The sequence below is a fragment of the Prionailurus viverrinus genome, chromosome E2 (genome assembly GCF_022837055.1).
Source record: "Prionailurus viverrinus isolate Anna chromosome E2, UM_Priviv_1.0, whole genome shotgun sequence".
In the NCBI taxonomy this organism is placed as follows: Eukaryota; Metazoa; Chordata; class Mammalia; order Carnivora; family Felidae; genus Prionailurus; species Prionailurus viverrinus.
The window spans coordinates 54,791,313-54,810,696 of record NC_062575.1 but is presented as its reverse complement, the minus strand read 5'-3'; the positions used below and the strand labels follow the sequence as shown (position 1 = coordinate 54,810,696).

Below are 19,384 nucleotides of genomic sequence, written 5' to 3'. Positions count from 1 at the left end.
GACGAGACACCAGAGCTCTTCTCTGTACCAAGGAAAAACCATAAATTTCTGTTAAGCCGTTCAGTCTATGGTATTTTGTTATGGCTGTCTGAGCTAAGATAGAATGTCATGAAGCAAAGCAAGGCAGACTCCAGGCTCACATAACTTCAGATACAGAGGGCGGAGGAAGGGCTGGGTCTGCTCTGGGTGCAGAAAGACCATTCTGGGGGCTGTGTGTGAAAGAGCCTGGAGGGGAGACACTGGGGGGCCAGGAGGATTGGGATGAGACCGCAGTGAAGTTTTAGGATGTGAGGACAAGGCTTGAGCCGGGACCAAGTTCATGGGCAGGGAGAGGGCAGCAGAGCTGAGGAGTCTGGCAGTAAGAAGAGGGGCTTCACTGGACCCTCTGTCACCCGTTGGGTCTTTGAGTGTTGGGGCTGCAAAGGTCTCTCTGGGGCTGTTTGACACATCTTCACGGGGTGGTTGTATGAGTTAAATAAGCTAATAAAACTCACTGCCTGTTGTCACTACGTGACAGCTATTCTCCTTCCGTTTTGCCCATGGTTCATCTAACTTTTACTCATGTGTACACATATATTTTTACAAACATGAAGGATCTGTAACTTTGAGATTTTTCTTCTTTTAACCTTCATTCGCAAGTGTCGCCCCATGTTACCGTGGAGTCATCATAATTATTTCAGGCTTGATAACATTTCATAGGCAGGATATACCTTTATTTAATCACTCCCCTGAGTCTATATAACTGAAAATAACTTTTTATTAGTTGGTTCTGATTGGAGATGGCCCCCTCCAAGTGACAATTCAGGGACCTAGGCTCCTCCCATCTTCACATAAGACTTCAGCAGAAGAAAGACTGGGGAAGGTAACAAGCGGGAGGTCTGGGCGTGGCATACGTCTCCTCTCTCATTTCATTAGCCAGAACTTAGTCACGTGACCACCCCGACTGCAAGGGCATATGGGAAATGTAGTCTAGCTGTGTGCACAGAAAGTAGGGAAAAGGCTTTGAGGAAGAGCTATCTGCCACACTATTATCCTAATGAGGGATTATAGCAAAGAAAACCTAGGTGCAGAGAGTGGAAGAGAACTTCCCCAGATCACAAAGAGATTAAAATCTATCAGGCAAATTTTATTGGCACTAAAACCCAAATACCCCCCCTTTTTTTCCATTAGATTTTTCATCATTCTTGTTTGAAAAGAGAAAACCTATTGTGTTTTTTTTAAATGTTTATTTATTTTCGAGGGAGAGAGACAGAGAGTGGAGGGGTGGGGGCAGAGAGAGAAGGAGACACAGAATCCAAAGGAGGCTCCAGGCTCTGAACTGGCAACACAGAGCCTGATGCGGGGCTCGATCTCACAGACTGCGAGATCATGACCTGAGCCAAAGTCAGGCGCTCAACCGACTGAGCCACCCAGGTGCCCCAACCTATTGGTTTTTATTGATTAATTTTGTACCCAGTAATTTTACTTAATTATTTTATGTTTATCATAACATTTCAATAGATTCTCTGATTTCCAAAACAGCAATCATATCATATTCAAAGAAGGATGAAATCCCAGACTTCTCCGTTCCAATTATATACCCCTTCTTTCTCTTGTCTAACTGCACCCGATAGTTTTTCCAAAAGTGGTAATGCTGGATGGTTTGTTCTCTTTGGACGGACAGTTTGTTCTGACTTTCATGGGGAAGCTTTTGGTGTTTTAGCATTACGCCTGATTTTGGGTTTTGATTATATGTATATAATTAAAAACAAGGGAGAGACAAGTAACTCCTTATGATTTTTGTCATTACTGTTCAAGATGGGCCCATTCTTTTTTTTTTTTTTTTTAATTTTTTTTTTCAACGTTTATTTATTTTTTGGGGGACAGAGAGAGACAGAGCATGAACAGGGAGGGGCAGAGAGAGAGGGAGACACAGAATCAGAAACAGGCTCCAGGCTCTGAGCCATCAGCCCAGAGCCCGACGCGGGGCTCAAACTCACAGACCGCGAGATCGTGACCTGGCTGAAGTCGGACGCTTAACCGACTGTGCCACCCAGGTGCCCCGGGCCCATTCTTAAATATATTAAGTTTATGTAGAAATGGATGACTACTGAACATTCTCAAAACCCCTTTCATATCCATGATTATATATTACATTGTATATCAATTAGCAAATTATATAATAGCCCAATATCGAACCATCCTTGCATTCCTGGACACACATCTTCCGGCTCCCACCGTAGGGGTCTATTTCCTATAGAGGTGTTAGGTGACAGGTGACACTGAGGCAAACAGGGAGCGGATGCCCAGGGATATTGCATAATTCAGTGACAGACTCAATTCATTCACCATCAGTTTAGATGGGGTGAACTTCCACGTGTCCTGTGGACTTCAGCTACAGGGGAAACTTGGGTTAAATGGGTTAAATGGACTTTGACGTCACCTCCTGTGGAGGGCAGTTAAAAGACTCTAGCTAAAATGGGAATATCACTGACGGTGTCAGTACAGCCCGATATTTCTCAGTACCGGGTTCCCCCCGGCCCCGCATCGTACGCCCAGCCTCCATTTCCCAGCATTCCCCCGCCCGTAGAGACCTTAGGTCTGGAGGAGGGTGAACCCGCAGAGGTTCCTGGGAAATGTAGTCCAACTGCGAAGCCGCGTTTAAAGAACCAAGGTTTAAATAGTTCCGAGACCGCAACCGCGCAGGCGCATTCCGCGGCCCGCCAGAGGGAGGGTAAAGGCCTGGCCGTCCAGCGCCACCCACGGGGGCGCACAGGTGAGTCCCGACCTGGTGGCCCGGAGTCTGAGCTGGTGGGTGCGGGCCGTGCCAGGCAGGCTGGCGGGCACTCAGAGGCGGGTCCGAGTCGTGCCTGGGTGGGCGCTGTGGGCGGCGTCCCGCCCCCTCCTATCACTCTGGAGGGCGCCCCCCGGGCGCCTCTGCCCCCCGCGCCGCTTGGAGGATCTCAGCGCGTAGGAATTGGGCGCCTGCTGTTTGCCTGAAGTCAGGCGAGCGCGGTCTCCCCGAAGGGATCCTGTACGTTTCCTCACTTCGCAGGTCAAGAAACAGACTCTGCGGCTTCTCCCAGGTCCCAGGGGTCGGCTTGGGATCACACCCTGGGATGTCTGACCCGAAAGCCTCCGCGTGCTCCGCACAGTCACGCCCTCCGCTTCTGTCCTGAGCGTGTTATCTGGGTCTCTCATCACTTTCTGATCTCCCTGCCCCCCACCCCAACCCCCATTCAGCCCCCCTCTCTTTGTGTCTCTGCACAGCCCCCTTCCTCAGGAGTCTGTGTTTTGGTTTTGTTTGTTTGTTTTTTCTAGAAACAAGGCCATTTTCTTCCAAAACCGCAGCACCTTGAGCTCATCAGGACAGTAACGTCTGTACAAACTATTAGCTAATACACAGACCTTCCGATGCTGCTAATTGTCCCAATAACGTACTCGATGGCAAAAGAAAATCCCATATCACACACGGCGTTAGGTATTAGGTCTCTAGAACAGTTAGTTTTTCAGTCTTTGGTCTTGATGATCTGTGCAATGCTGAAGATTACGGACCAGGTTCTTCTGGAATGTCTTTTAGTTTGGCTTTGCTCAGTGTTTCCTTGTGATTAGATTTCAGTTTGGCAGGAATACCTTAGGCGGAATACCTTAGGCAGGAATACCTTATTTATTTTTGAGAGAGGGAGAGCGAGAATCCCAAGCAGGCTCCATGCTGTCCACACAGAGCCAGACGAGGGGCTCGATCCCACGAACTGTGAGATCATGACTTGAGTCGAAATCAAGAATTGGAGGCTTAACTGGTTGGGCCACCCAGGAGCCCTTTCTTTTTTGTAATTATTAAGTGACTTGTGAGGAGATACGGGAGAGCCTGTAAGACTCTGTTCCGCATCAGGATTTCACCTACTGGTTTCAGCCTGAGCTGCGTGCGCCCCTGTGTCACTGGGTATAGTGAGGCGTTTGCCTGGAAACACACATGAGATTGAGTCTTTTTGTTTCTAGACTGTATCAGTTGCCCGTTGCTGCCGTAACAAGTTACCACGAATTTGGTGGCTTCCAACAACACAGATCTGTTCTCTTACAGTTCAGGGGGCCAGAGTGGTGCTCCCTCTGAAGGCTCTAGCGGCCAATCCGTTTCCTTGCCTTTTCCAGCTTCTAGAGGCTTCCGCGTTCGTTAGGTGAGGCCTCTTCCTCCGGCTTCAAAGCTGGAGGGAGAGCGTCTTCTCTCTCTGACTCTGCTTCTCTTGACTTGCCTCACGTGGCCTTCTCCTCTGAGTCAAATGTCCCTCTGTCTCCCTCTTATCAGGACACTTAGGATTGCACCTAGGACCCAACCCGGATGATCCAGGATAATCTGCCTATCTAAAGGTGCTTAACTTAATCACATCACAGGTCCATCCTACAAGATATCTTTTTAGGGCCATTATTCAGCCCACCACCTGGTCTATGTCCAGGCCTGCCTCCCCCACCGGGCAGGGAGCCCCTTTAGGGCAGAGCCGCACGTCACCCATCCTTCTGTCCTCCGATGAGTATGTCACCCTCACATGAGTCTCAGAGCGTATTTGATGAATGAGCGGGGGTGACCATAGTCTGAACACCAGCTTGTCTTTGGCAGAGATATTTTTGGGGGGAGGGATTTTTAAGCTTTATAATCTTTAAAAAATTTTTTTTTAAATTTACATCGAAATCAGTTAGCATCTAGCGCAACAATGATTTCAGGAGTAGATTCCTTAGTGTCCCTTCCCCATTTAGCCCATCCCCCCTCCCACAACCCCTCCAGCAACCCTCAGTTTGTTCTCCAGATTTATGAGTCTCTTCTGTTTTGTCCCCCTCCCTGTTTTTATATTATTTTTGTTTCCCTTCCCTATGTTCATCTGTTTTGTCTCTTAAAGTCCTCATATGAGTGAAGTCATATGATTTTTGTCTTTCTCTGACTAATTTCACTTAGCATAATACCCGCCAGTTGCAAATGGCAAGATTTCATTCTTTTTGATTGCTGAGTAATACTCCATTGTATATATATACCACATCTTTATCCATTCATCCATCGATGGACATTAGGGCTCTTTCCATACTTTGGCTATTGTTGATGATGCTGCTATAAACATGGGGGTGCACGTGTCCCTTCGAAACAGCACGCCTGTATCCCGTGGATAAATGCCTAGTAGAGCAATTGCTGGGTCGTAGGGTAGTTCTATTTTTAGTTTTTTGAGGAAACTCCATACTATTTTCCAGAGTGGCTGTACCAGTTTGAAGCTTTATAATCTTAATTTCATTTTAATTTTTGAGAGAGAGAGAGAGCACACGTGTACAAGTGGGGGAGGGGCAGAGAGAGAGGGAAAGGGAATCCAAAGCAAGTCCCCCCTCAATGTCAGCGTGGAGCCCAACATGGGGCCTGAACCCGCGAAGCCATGAGATCATGACTGGAGCCAGAACCAAGAGTCGGACACTTAACCGACTGAGCCACCCAGGTGCCCTGGGGATTTTTAAACTTTATTTCAGCAGTTTTGAGAGAGAGAGAGAGAGAGAGAGAGAGAGAGAGAGAGAGAGATCCCAAGCAGGCTCCACGCTTAGTACAGAGCCAGATGTGGGGCTTGATCTCACAAACCGAGAGATCATGACCTGAGCCGAAACCGAGAGTTGGATGCTTAACCGACTGAGCCACTCAGGTGCCCCTCTTTAAACAACATCTTCAGCAGGAGATCAGGATCCTCATGCAGGATTGATAAGACAGATAGTAGCAGCTTTCCAAAAAATGGCAGATCCGTATACAATGGAATACTACTCGGCCATAAAAAGGAATGAGCCCTATCACGTGGTACAACATGGATGAACCCTGAACACAGGCTAAGTGAAAGAAGCCAGGGGCGCCTGGGTGGCTCAGTCGGTTGAGCGTCCGACTTCGGCTCAGGTCATGATCTCGAGGTTCGTGGGTTCAAGCCCCGCGTCGGGCTCTGTGCTGACAGCTTGGAGCCTGGAACCTCCTTGGGATTCTGTGTCTCCCTCTCTGCCCCTCCCCCACTCGTGCCCTCTCTTTCTCTCTCTTTCAAAAACAAACATGAAAAAAAATTTTTTTAAGTAAAAAACGAAAGAAGCCAGACACAAAGGGCCACATATTACACGATTCCATGTCTATGAAATGTCCAGAATGGGCAAATGCATTATGACAGAAAGATGAGTGGTTGTCTGGGGCTGACCTTGGAGGGGCAGCACAGAACAGGGAGATTTGGGAATCACTGATTAATGGTGCACGGTTTCCTCTTAGGGTGATGATGAAAATGTTCTGGAGCAGATAGTAGTGATGTTGCACAACATGGAGAACGTACTAAATGCCACCGAATTGTAGAATTTAGAGTAGTTAAAATGGTACAGGGTGTGTTACGTGTATTTTACCGTAAGAGAAAGAGTCAGGATCAAAAGGGGGCTTGGCCTCTGCAGCCAGACTTCTGGGTCTGAATCCTGCTCTGACACTCGACACCTCTACGATCTTGAGCAAGGGCCTTGACCTCTTGTGCCTCTATTTCCTCATCTGGGGATAAGTTGAGCCACTTCTTTTTTTTTTTTATTTTAAAAAATATTTTATGTATTTTTGAGAGAGAGAGACACAGAGTATGAGCTGGGCAGGGGCAGAGAGAGACGGGGAGACAGAATCCGAAGCAGGCTGCGGGCTCTGAGCTGTCAGCACAGAACCTGACGAGGGGCTCGAACTCACGAACGGTGAGTTCGTGACCTGAGCCGAAGTTGGACGCTCAACCGACTGAGCCACCCAGGCGCCCCTCTAGCTACTTCTTTGAGAAGTAGTGCAGTGAGCTGAACCCCCTGTTTGCTAGTGGTTGCTGGTATGGAATGGGGGCCTCAGGCAGCCTGTCCTGACCTTTGCTCCAGCTCTTAGGAGACCAGGGCCCCCACTGTCATGAGGCATCTTTGGGAGAGTGTCTGTCTGTCTGAGCCAGAACCGACCCCCTCTCTGCTCCAGTCTCCTCCTCCAGCCCTGTGGACTGAGACCTGGTCCTTTCTCCTGGAGGCACATGCCCAGGACCCAGCAGTGGCCACCGGGACCCTGATGGCTGAGGACCAGGTGAGTCTGGATTTCCTCTTCCCCAAAGATGATTTTACGGCCCCCTCAGAGAGCCATACTCATCTCTGCCTGTGGCCCGAAGAGCTTCCGCCCCTCCTAATCGTGGGGAAGGGGCGACTGTGGGAGGGACTCTGGGGCTGGGAGGTGCGGGGAGGAGAAGGGAAGGGGGCAGGATGCCCTGAGCTGGGACACGGTCTAAAAATCAGTCATCTAAAGCCCGGGAGCCTTTGGGTTGCCAGATGAAGAGGGCAGTGGATGGTTTTGCTTCACCCCCAAGCCTTATCCTTGGAGTTGGGGGTGGGAATTAGGATCCCGGCTTGAGTCTAGGATGGAGTGCCACTCAGGAATCGCTCTTGTACACAATGGCTTGAGAGTTAAAAAAAAAAAAAAAGCGTTTCTTAGGGTTGTCACATACAGGTATGCAGGTTACACACTGCACAAGGGTGCCTCATCTCAGTGGCGGGATTCACATCTTACACCTCACACACTGGTATATTGTGGCAATTTTTTTCCAGTTTATTTATTTATTTGTTTAGTATTATTATTAGTGTTTATCATTATTTATTTTTATTTTTTTGAGAAAGAGAGAGAGAGAGAGAAAGCGAGTGGGGAGGGGCAGAGAGAGAGGGAGAGAGACTCCCAAGCAGGCCCTGGGCTGTCAGCACAGAGTTCCATGCAGGGCTCGCACTCACAAACCGGGAGATCATGACCTGAGATGAAATCAAGAGTTGGACGCTTAACCAACTGAGCCGCCCAGGTGCCCCTTATGGCAATTTTCATGCAGATGGCAGTCAACTGTCATATATTAAAATAATTGGCATATTGTAACAACTTTCCAACAGATGGCAGTAAAGAGTCACGCAGAAAAGGAGCTTTTGTCTATCTTCTTCCAAGGTGCCTTTGGGCTAGCAGCTGCCTTAGACTTTCTGCATTTCTGTAGGCCTTTTTTTTTTTTTTTTAATTAAAAAAATTTTTTTTAATGTTTATTTTTGAGAGAGTAACAGAGCATGAGTAGAGGAGGGACAGAGAGAGAGGGAGACACAGAATTCGAAGCAGGCTCCAGGCTCTGAGCTGTCAGCACAGAGCCCGACGCGGGGCTTGCACTCACGAGCTGTGAGTCATGACCTGAGCCGAAGTCGGACGCTTAACCAACTGAGCCACCCAGGTGACCCTCTGTAGGCCATCTTTACTCAGTCGTCTTAAATCAGTTGAGTCAGTATGTTCCAGCCTAGAATGTTCCAATTGTCTCAACCACCAGCAGTGGTAGGCCCTAGGCCCATGACCTCTCCAGCCCCAGAGTTCTAGAAGGATGGGTCTCTCCACCCTGTAAAATTGGCCTTTGCAGGAATCAGTGACCTTCAAGGATGTGGCTGTGGACTTCACCCTGGAGGAGTGGGGCTGGCTGGGTCCTGGCCAGAGGGAGCTGTATCGGGACGTGATGTTGGAGAACTACCAGAACCTTCTCTCACTGGGTGAGGCCCTGCCCCCAACTGCCTTCATCTCCTTTGTGCCCACCCACTGGGGGCATTTGCTGAGGTCATGTGGTTCCCTCTCTGTTCCTCTAATTGGTGCCTCCTGGCTGGGCTCTGGCTGTCCCTCTCTCTCTCCACTGGCTTCTCCTAGAGTCCCAGTGTCCCCAAGGGCCCCGAGTCTTCTACCTGTCCTGCACAATCTTCAGCCTGTGCCCCCACCTTCTTCTCACGCTTTCCTGGAATGCCTGTTCCAGAATCTCGGACTCCAAGTGCTCCTTGGATGTTCATCGGGCTGCATCTTAGAATCTTTCCAAAGCACATAAATGCTGTCCCCCAAATGTGTCTTCCTGGCCCTACACTGTCGGCCCACCCGCCTCCTGTGCCCAAGTCCCTCTCACATTTGTTACCCTGAGCTCCGCGTCTGCACACAGACCTGCTCCAATCCTCCGGGCCCCCCCATCCCCCAGCCCAGACCGTCCTCACTCCGCCCACCCCCCTCCCCAGCAGCCCACCATGTCCTCTCTGCCCCCCAACAATCTGCTCATCGCCCCCCCTCCATCCCTGCAGTCCAGCCCTGACCTGGCCTTATCCTCACCCCCTGGCCCTTCTCTGGCCTCCTCAGTGGTCTCTCTTTCTGTCCGCCTCCGTCTCCCCTCAGTTTCTTTTTCTGGTCCTTCTGTCTTGCCTTTTCCCTGGAAGCAATGGTGGTTTGAAGGCCGCTTCCTCAGCCGTCCTCACTTACACACGTTCCCTGGAAAAACTCACCAAGAACTCGCTTAAGCACCTGTGTCGGGGCCCCAGGGGAGCCCCCAAGTTCGGGTGGTTCTCTCGGAGGACCCACAGGCCTCACATGTAGCTGTGCTCACAGCCAAGATTCCTTGCAGCAAGAGGACACAGAGCACGGGCGGCAAAGGGATAAGGCACGTGGGGCGAAGTCTAGCAGCAACCGGGGCAGAGTCCCCTCCCCGTAGCGTCACACAGGACCTACAACAAGATGTGTCAACACGTGTGAGGTGTCGTCCACCGGGGACACTCGCTAGAGACCCGGTCAGCGCCCAGGGTTTCGCTGAGGTCTGGTCATGTCAGCAGCCTCTGCCTGGCACGGACCAAGCTCCCGACTCCCCGAAGGAAAAGCAGGTGTCGGGCAGAAGCCACAGTGTTTGCACAAACGGCTGAGGCGCCGGGAGCCTCTCCTGTCGATCAGGAACTACTGAGAACCCTCTTGAAATCCAGCTTCCCAAACGCCAGCCAAGGGTAGCCTTGTGAGCAGGGCTTTCCAGAAAGAGCAGGCAGCCTGCCGTGTGAACCTTTTCTGCACAACTCGTGTGTACAGAACGAGGTTCCATTGGTCTGTCCCCTGAGCTCCAACTTGATGCAGCTAGTGGCCTCCCCTGAGCTCACGACGTCCCCACAGACCCCTTCCTCGTCTGCCCACCCTCCCATCTCAGGGACAGTCACCCACCAGTCCTGGGCCCTGCCTTCAGCGGCTTCAGACCCTCGTGTGGCCTGGCCCCTGCTGGCCTCCTTGATCTCCTCTCCATCCGTTCTCTCTCTTCCTCACTTCTCCAGTGGGAGGAAGGTTCGCCTTCTCAGGCGGGAGCTTGTCCACTCCTGGGAACGGTCAGTAGGGAGATGCGTTTGTTTCCCACAGCTGTGTAACGGATCACCGCAAACCTGGTGGCTTAATATGGAAGAAATTCATTCCCTTACGGTTCAGAAGCCAGACGTGCAAAATCCAGGCGGAGGCAGGGTCCTGCTCCTTCTGAAGGCTCCAGGGCGGAGTCCTTCCTGGATGCAGCTTCCGGAGGTCCCTGGTGACCCTTGCTGTTCCTCGCCTTGTATCCCCATCACCCCGATCTCGGCCTCTATCTTCACATGACCTTTCCCCTGCCCAAGGGTGTCTGTGCATCATCCCCTAAGGCCCGACCTACTCCCGCAGGACCTCGTCTGAACGAATTACATCCTCAAAGCCCCGATTTGCCAAGTAAGGTCACATTCTGAGGTTTCTGTGGACAAAGTTTGGGGGGAGCACTGTTCAGCCCCCTATAGGAAGAGAGAAATCAGTGAGCTTAAACATCGCGGCATAGAAAAAAAGAAACCGATGAGATTAATTTCAGTGATGCAGTTCATTGCACCCAATCTGTCCAAAATATGAACATTTTGGTATGTGTGGCAATCATAACCAACACACAAATTACTAATGAGATGTTTTACATCTTTCTCCATAATAAGTCTTCAAAATGTGGTGCGTATTTCACATCGAACTTGAAGAACACAGAGCCAGAACCTTAAACAGTGACGTCAGGGCTCAGGCTCTTTCTGGAATGTAGTAGGCGCTCAACAAATGAGTCTTGCATTGACCAGTAGAGCCTCTAATCAGTAGGCACCCAATGTATGCATCTCCCCGGCACACCCAGGGCCTGGGACCCAGCCCTGAGGCCTCCCTATAACTGGCCAAATCTTGTGTCTTTTCTAGGGGCAGGGCCTCCAGGGTTCAAACCCGACGTGATCTCCCGTCTGGAGCGAGGGGAGGAACCCAGGATGGAGAAGAGAGAAGGCTGGCAAATGGCCTGTCCAGGTGGGTGAGGATGTCCAGCAGGTGTAGGCCGTCTTCCTCCCCTGTCTGTCGTGATCAGTGACAGGAGTGAGGCAGCACACGCCATGATCGTGGGCTCAGGGTTTGAATCCCAGCCACACCACTTCCTGGCTCTGTGACTTTCTGGCAAGTCATTTAGCCCCCCTGTGCCTCAGTTTCCTCACCTGCACAGTGGGGTGAATAATAGTACCCAGGGTTGGAAAGGATAAACGGATTAACATGTAAAGTGTAGCCCAGCGCCTGGCTCACGGTAACCCCTGGTCAGAACAGGCTACGATGATTATCGGTGATTGTTTATTGGGGAGCATCTGTATAAAGACCCGGAAGTGGGACCCGGCCTGACACACTGGGGAACAGGAAGCCGGGTTTTTGCCGCCACTGGCCCACAGACTCCGTGAGGGGAGGGGGTTGAAGCGTCTTTGTTTCTGTCGCTGTCTACCGTGTTGTGGGTGGGGTTGCCCCCCTGCCCCTCACCACAGCCTCCCCCCGGCCTCCCCCCTCAGGCTTATGCCCTCCAGTGCATCCCACACAGCTCCAGAGGGGTCTGCCCGCGCCCAGAGCTGATCCCACTCCCCTGCGCACAGCCACCCCGTAGCTCCCTAGTACCCCTGAGAGCAAGTCGTAGCCCCTCAGGCCCAGAACTGGAGGCCCCGTGTGGCCCGGCCTGTGGTATCTCTGGCCTCACGTCTCATCCCGGTTCACCATGGCTGTACCCCACGTCCTGACCCCGATGAAGCACTTGTTTGTCCCTGTCTGAACGTTGTTTTTTTTTTTTAATCAATATATATTTTTTAAGTTTATTTTGAGAGAGCACACGTGCATATGTGAGCGTGAGTGGGAGAGGGGCAGAGAGATTGAGAGAGAGAGAGAAAGAGAGGGAATCCCAAGCAGGCTTCGCACCTGCAGTGCAGAGTCCAATGTGGGGCTCAAACTCATGAACCGTGAGATCATGACCTGAGCTGAAACCAAGAGTCGGATGCTTAGCTCACTGAGCCACCCAGGCACTCCTGGGCGGGCATTCAGGTATTCGGATTGGCGAGCCTGGGTCTCATGCCTACTCTAAATGGGGTGGGGGAGACTGTGATTAACAGCCCTACCAAGACTACATGGAAAGGGGAACAGTGGTTCTTTTTTTTTTTTTTTTTTTTTTATAAGAGTAGTTTATTTTTCTTATTTTATTTTATTTTATTTTATTTTATTTATGTATTTTTTAATTTTATTTTTTATTTTATTTAAGTAACAGTGGTTCTTCAAGGGCAGGGATGCTATGGAGACGAGGAGGGTATGTCCAAAATGTCCAAGTGCCAGCCTGCCCCTCCCCCTCTCTGAGGGCAAGGGTCAGATGTCTCGTTCAGCACAGAGGCGTGTACCCCCAGCACTGTGGTTAGCAAGTAAGTAACAACTGTACAATTAATAGGTAGCTCATGGGGGCACCTGGGTCAGTTGGTTAAAGCATCTGACTCTCGATCTCAGCTCAGGTCGTGATCTTGAAGTCTGTGGGATTGAGCCCCACACCAAGCTCTGTGCCGGCAGTGCGGAGCCTGCTTGGGATTCTATCTGTGCCCCTCCCCCACTCAGGCACACATACTCTCTCTTTTCCTTTCAAAATAAATAAACTTGAAAAAATTAAAAAAACTGCATTAAAGAGGTATCCCATGAACAAATCTGCTAGCATCAAAAAATCAATCCCCTTCAGCAGATTCCATATGGCTTTACTTCCTGCTTATCATCTCTCCTCTACACTCCCCTTTCTCCAAATTGCGAGGTTGGGCTATAAAAGCCTCACATACATTGAATATTTATTGGTATCTTTTGATCAAATTAAAGTTATTTGTGTTCATCTCAGCAACTTTGAAAATCTAAGGAAGGAATAAAGCAGGAAATGGAAATCTCCCCGTAATCATGCTTGCTTCTCAAAAAATTACTTTTTTCATATTTTATTTTATTTTATATTATATTCTTTTATTTTGAGAGAGAGAGTGCAAGTAGGGGAGGGGAGCAGAGGGGGGTAGGAGAGAGAGAGAGAGAGAGAGAGAGAGAGAGAGAGAGAGAGAGATCTTAAGCAGGCTCCACGTTCATCGTGGAGGGCTCGATCCCATGACCCTGGGATTGCGATGTGAGCTGAAATCAAGAGTCGGATGCTTAACCGACTGAACCGTCCAGGTGCCCCTGCTTTTAACATGTTACCCCAAAAGCTTGACCGTATTTTTTAATTACAAAAGTATGTAATAAAAACATGAATAAACCAGACACAAAGGGATACACATCATATGATTCCACCTACATGAGGTGCCTAGAGTGGGCAGATTCGTAGAGCCAGAGTGGAATGGTGTTTGCCAGGGGCTGGGGAAGGGGGAACAGGAGTTAGTGTTTAAGGGGTATAGTGTTTCAGTTTGGGAAGATGAGAAAGTTCTGGAGACGGATGGCGAGGCTGGTTGCACTGCAGCGTGAATGTATATATGCAACTGAACGGTACATCTAGAAACGACTGAGATGTCATGTTCTATGTTGTATGTGTTTTATCACGATCGAAAAGCAAATATGATAAATGGAAGACCCTCCAGTCCACCATGCACATGCATACGCACGTTTACACGTAGATACACCTTTACAACTCAGTCCTTTTTATATCTCGAGGCCACGACAAGAATCTGTGTCATGTCTTTTGAAACAGCAACATAAACCGTGAAACTTGTCTTTCATTTTTGTTGTTTTCTGTTTATTTGTTATTGAGAGAGAGAGAGAGAGAGACAGGGTGCCAGCAGGGGAGGGATAGAGAGAGAGAGGGAGACACAGAATCTGAAACAGGCTCCAGGCTCCGAGCTGTCAGCACAGAGTCCGACACGGGGCTCGAACTCACAGACCGTGAGGCAAAGTCAGATGTTTCACCACCCGAGCCACCCAGGCGTCCCTGAAACTCGTCTTCTAAAGTCTCCAGCGCCGGTGCCGTGTAATCAGCTTCCTGTGTCCCGACGTGGGCAATATTCACATTTTCTGTTTCTTTCAGACTTGGAGACGAGGTCTGCACCGACTCAGGAGACGCTTGTAAAAAAGAGCATTTCTGCAGAGGCCGCTTCCCCGGTGGGAAAGACGGGGGGCGGTTTAAGGGCAGCGCTGGGAGATGCCAGACTGGGGGGATCCCGGGCGTGTGACCTCCGGTCGGAGGACCGGGGAAGGCAGGAGAGGCATTTGAGGTGCTTGTCGGCTACTCCCAAGGAAGCCGTCTGTGGGGAGAGAGGCCTCGGCGGTCACGAGCTTGGCCGAAGCCTCAGGCGGGCCTCCGCCCGCGTCCGGAAGCAAAGAGGGCCAGGCGGGGAGAGAGCCCGGCAGAGGGACGGGCCGAGAAAGAGCCTGCAACGCCAAAGGACGTTGGTAGAGAGGAAGCCGTTCGGCTGCGCGGAATGCGGGAAGGCCTTCGTTTACCACTCAGACTACCTCCTGCACCAGAGAATTCACACCGGAGAGAAACCCTACAAGTGTGATGATTGCGGGAAGGCCTTCGGCAACAGCTCCTATTTCATCCAGCACCACGTCGTTCACACGGGAGAGAAGCCGTACGCGTGCGGCGAATGCGGCAAGACCTTCACCCAGAGCTCCTCGCTTACCGAGCACCAGAGGATCCACACGGGCGAGAGGCCCTACCGATGCAAGGAGTGCGGGAAGGCCTTCACCCAGAGCTCTTCCCTCATCAAACACCAGCGCTGCCACACGGGGGAGAAGCCCTACAGATGCAACCAGTGCGAGAAGCTCTACTCGCAGGTGTCCCACCTCACCCGCCACCAGAAAACCCACACGGGGGAGAAGCCCCACAGATGCGGCGAGTGTGGCAAGGCCTTCTGTCACACTTCCTCCTTGACCCAGCACCAGACCATCCACACCGGGGAGAAGCCCTACAAATGTAACGAGTGCGGGAAAACCTTCGGCCACAGCTCGTCCCTGTCCCAGCATCAGCGCGTCCACACCGGCGAGAAGCCCTATGAGTGTCACGCGTGTGGCAAAGCCTTCGGCCACAGCTCCTCCCTGACTCAGCATCAGAGAATTCACACCGGCGAGAAGCCCTATGAGTGTCACGAGTGTGGGAAGGCGTACACGCAGATTTCGCACCTCACGAGGCACCAGAGCATTCACGCGGGAGAAAAACCCTACGTGTGCGACGAGTGCGGGAAGGCTTTCGGTCACACCTCGTCCTTCACCCAGCACCGGACGATTCACACCGGGGAGAAGCCCTACAAATGTAACGACTGTGGGAAAACCTTCAGCCAGAACTCGTCGCTGACACGCCACCAGAGGATTCACACCGGGGAGAAGCCGTACGAGTGCCAGGCGTGCGGGAAGGCCTACACCCAGATTTCCCACCTCATCCAACACCAGAGGATTCACACCGGAGAGAAACCGTACGAGTGCGGGGCGTGCGGCAAAGCCTTCAGCCGCGGCACCCACCTTATCGAGCATCAGAAAATCCACACGGGTGAGAAGCCCTATAAGTGTGGAGAGTGTGGGAAAACGTTCGGTCACCACTCATCCCTCGCTCAGCACCAGAGGATTCACACTGGCGAGAAACCCTACGCCTGTAAGGAATGCGGCAAAGCCTTCAACCAGAGCATCCACCTCATTCAGCACCAGAGGATTCACACCGGGGAGAAGCCCTACGAGTGTAACAACTGTGGGAAAACCTATACCCAGGTTTCACACCTGATTCAACACCAGAAGGTTCACACGGGTGGCAGTCGCCACGTGCGTAAGGCCCGCGGGGAGGACTTCAGCCGGAGTCCACGCCTGACTGGACACCGGAGACTCCACACCGTGCGCGACGCCTCCGTCTGCGATGGTTTGGAGACAGCCTTGGCTTGGGGCACACAGCTTGCCGATTGTCAGAGAGTGCCTGCTGGCCAGAGAGCCTGAGAAAGGAGCCGACTGGTGGTCCCGCTGCTGGGTTCGGTTTGGCCTCCATCATCGGGAACCTCCTCCCTCCCAGAGAGGGACCCTAACACCATGTATTGTGAGAGTTGGTTTCTCTGTTTCCTACAGAAAGATGACACAGGGTGTCACCAGCTGGGACAGCTTCTGATCGTTTTTGGCGCTCCCCCCTAAAATCACAGCCTCTCTCCCGTTTCTCAGCCTTACAGTGTCCCCAAAGGGTGGTGTAATGGAATGTAACTTCATCTGATAGCTTTTTTTTAATGTCTACCTTTTTGAGAGAGAGCGAGAGAGAGAGAGCGTGAGCAGGGACGGGGCAGAGAGAGAGGGAGACACAGAATCCGAAGCAGGCTCCAGGCTCTGAGCTGTCAGCACAGAGCCCCACGTGGGGCTCGAACTCACGACGAGATCACGACCTGAGCTGAAGTTGGACACTTAACCAACTGAGCCGCCTAGGTGTCCCTTCATCTGATATCTTTAATAAGGTCTCTTTGAATTTTTCAAATTTACTGATCATTCATGAAATCGGAGCCTGAAAATGCAAGGAAAAAAAAAAAAACACAGCTGGAAAGATAAACCCTTTCGAGTACAAGCTACGTAGCCAGCTGAACGTAAACACTAGATGATTTTAGTTTCCTTTGAAACTTTAAGCTACAAATTTCATGGCAAAATCCGCAGTTGGCTTAAATACTGAATACGTTTCACATATTTACAGCCATTTTTATTTTTCTCTGATGTTTCTTTTTGAGAGAGAGAGAGAGTACCCGTGCGTGAGCAGGGGAGGGGCAGAGAGAGGAGACACAGAGTCCGAAGCAGGCTCCAGGCTCCAAGCTGTCAGCACACAGAGCCCGCCGCGGGGCTCACACCCCCTTGAACCACGAGATCATGACCTGATCAAAAGCTGGACACGTGACCGACTGAGCCAGCCAGGCGCCCTCAAATGTCATTTAAAAAGAAATGTTATTTCATTGTGATCAGAGTGTAGGAACAATGTTGGCTCCTCTGATTTGTCCTTATTATACCACGAACATTGTCCTTTGTAACTTCAGACACCTTGTACTCATCATTATTGGGGCTAACGATATTTCACTGGTGGGTGTAAAATGATTTACAAATCCATTCCCCTGTGTAGGCTTTGTTCTGAGCCCCTGATTGACAGGTTGTTCACCACTTTTCCCAGTTATGAATGATGTTATAATGAGCATCGCCAAGATTATTTCTCTACGTCGCAGTCCCAGGATGGGAATAACAGGAGCAAGATTCCAATCATTTTCCTGATGCCTGGAGCGTTTTGTCACATTGCTTCCCAAGTGAGCTGGACCTTGTCTACCTGGCAAGCTGGGCATGGGGACCACATTTCCACTCATTTCCACTACATTTTTACCAGCACTGATCATCCATAATTTTTTCCTATGTCAAACAAATCAAATGGCTAGTGTTTTCGGTAATTTAACCATGTGCCAGGTTCCGTCCCAAGCCCTTGGTATGTTATGAGTCCTCATTCTTCCAACAGTCCCACCTGTTCGGGGCTGTATCAATCCCATTTTGCGGGTGAGGACACTGAGGCACAGGGAGATGAAGTAGCCAGATCCTCACAGCCATGAGCTCATGGAGTATGGACTCAAGCCCACGTAGTCAGGCTCAGAAGCGAGGCTGTGTCCTTCTATTGGAATTGAGCACATTGCATGTATAACATTTCCTTCTCAAAATAATGTTTATTACTATAAAAACCAATACATGCTTCCTACAGAAAATTTAGAAGATGCGGAAAATCCAGATGTCACCCAAAGTTCAGTGCTCCCCAGAGATAACTGTTAACTGTTTGGATACATTTCTGCTACTTTAAAAATTTTATAATATTATAAAATGCTTAAAATAAATCTGGGGTCTACTGAATATGCCACTTAGCATACTTCTAATGTATTCAACTTTATATCACAGGCCCCTATCTTCAAATATCATGATTTACCCATGTCATCAAATAATCTTTAACAACCAGACATTTGGGGGATTTGCATAGTGTATGTTTATCCAGCCAGTGAATTAGCCAATCCCCTGTCGGACATTTTGGTTGTTTCCAGTTTTTGACTTTATTATAAACATCCCTTCTACTGAAGTCTTTGGCTGAGCACCTGACCAGTTTCCAAGTGAAATCCTGGCAGGGAGGTCATGGGGTCAAAGAATGTTTCAACGATCCCAGACACGTGTGCCAATGGCTTCCCAGAAGTTCTGTAGCAACTGGCATTCTGACTAGCGGCGGCTGGGACTGCGTCTGACCAATGTCATCCGTGGTAACTATTACCACGTTTCAAAGTCTTCCCGTGTATTTCTAGGGGCGCCTGGGTGGCTCAGTCGGTTAAGTGTCCAACTTCAGCTCAGGTCATGATCTCATGGCTCATGGGTTCGAGCTCCACTTCGGGCTCTGTGCTGACAGCTCGGAGCCTGGAGCCTGCTTCGGATTCTGTGGTCTCCCCCTTCTCTCTCTCTGCCCCCCACCCCCACTTATGCTCTGTGTCTCTCTCAAAAATAAAAACATTAAAAAATGGGAAAAAAATCTTCCCATGTATTTCTTTTAATGTATGACTCCTTTCATGATTGAGGAAATACTTGTTTATGGTGAATAATTCATAGAACACAAAAATGAAAGCTATGGCTCTCTATAAATCTTCATTCCAAAGATATATCCACATAAAGATAGCACACAATGTGTCTGGTATAACACATACACACACACGCACACACACGATATTATTTTTCTTAAAGATTTTTATGTTGTTTATGTAATCTCTACACCCAACGTGGGGCTCGAACCCACAACCCCGAGATCAAGAGTCGCATGCTCTATTGACTGAGCCAGCCAGGCACACCCACACATATGATTTTAGAAGTAGCTTTTTTCACTTTTTCACTTGGTATAATGTGGGTATTTTCCCATGATAATGCAAAACATATACATACACACACACACACATATATATATGTACATATATATGTATATGTTTCCTCATTTTTAACAATTGCATAATACTTCATACTAGGTTTCTTGAATTTATGTAACCAATCCCTATGAATTGACATTGAGATTGTTTTTGTTTTCTTTTTCATCATTGGAATTTACTGTTTGACACTTGTGCAAAATATCTCCATAAGATGAACGCCTAGAAAGAATCCTTTGGGACCATATAATGTCCATGTTTAAAATTTTGATAATTATTGCTAAATAATCCTCCAAAAAAGGAAGATTTAGTGTATCCTGGAAGTGTATACAAATGCCTACTTGTTCCCCCATTTTCTTCAAAAATTACGCACTATTAGCCTTTTAAAAATATTTCTAATAAGTAAATA

The 19,384-nt window shown here is 49.7% G+C and overlaps 1 protein-coding gene across 4 annotated transcripts in view; it reads left to right on the top strand.

Annotated features, from left to right (window-relative positions):
* Window positions 1-16,875, top strand: part of IZUMO2 (IZUMO family member 2) — a 31,716-nt gene extending 14,841 nt beyond the window's left edge. The window contains exons 1-5 of one of the 4 annotated variants that reach the window (XM_047835758.1): window positions 2,647-2,755; window positions 6,953-7,054; window positions 8,400-8,526; window positions 11,003-11,104; window positions 14,130-16,875. In XM_047835758.1, the coding sequence (XP_047691714.1) occupies window positions 7,040-7,054; window positions 8,400-8,526; window positions 11,003-11,104; window positions 14,130-16,024 (2,139 nt within the window). In that variant the 5' untranslated portion in view covers window positions 2,647-2,755; window positions 6,953-7,039 and the 3' untranslated portion in view covers window positions 16,025-16,875. Of the gene's footprint in view, window positions 1-2,646; window positions 2,756-6,861; window positions 7,055-8,399; window positions 8,527-11,002; window positions 11,105-14,129 lie in introns of those variants that run through there. The other 3 variants (XM_047835757.1, XM_047835762.1, XM_047835759.1) reach the window with 3 other exon arrangements.
* Window positions 16,876-19,384: the final 2,509 nt, after the last annotated feature.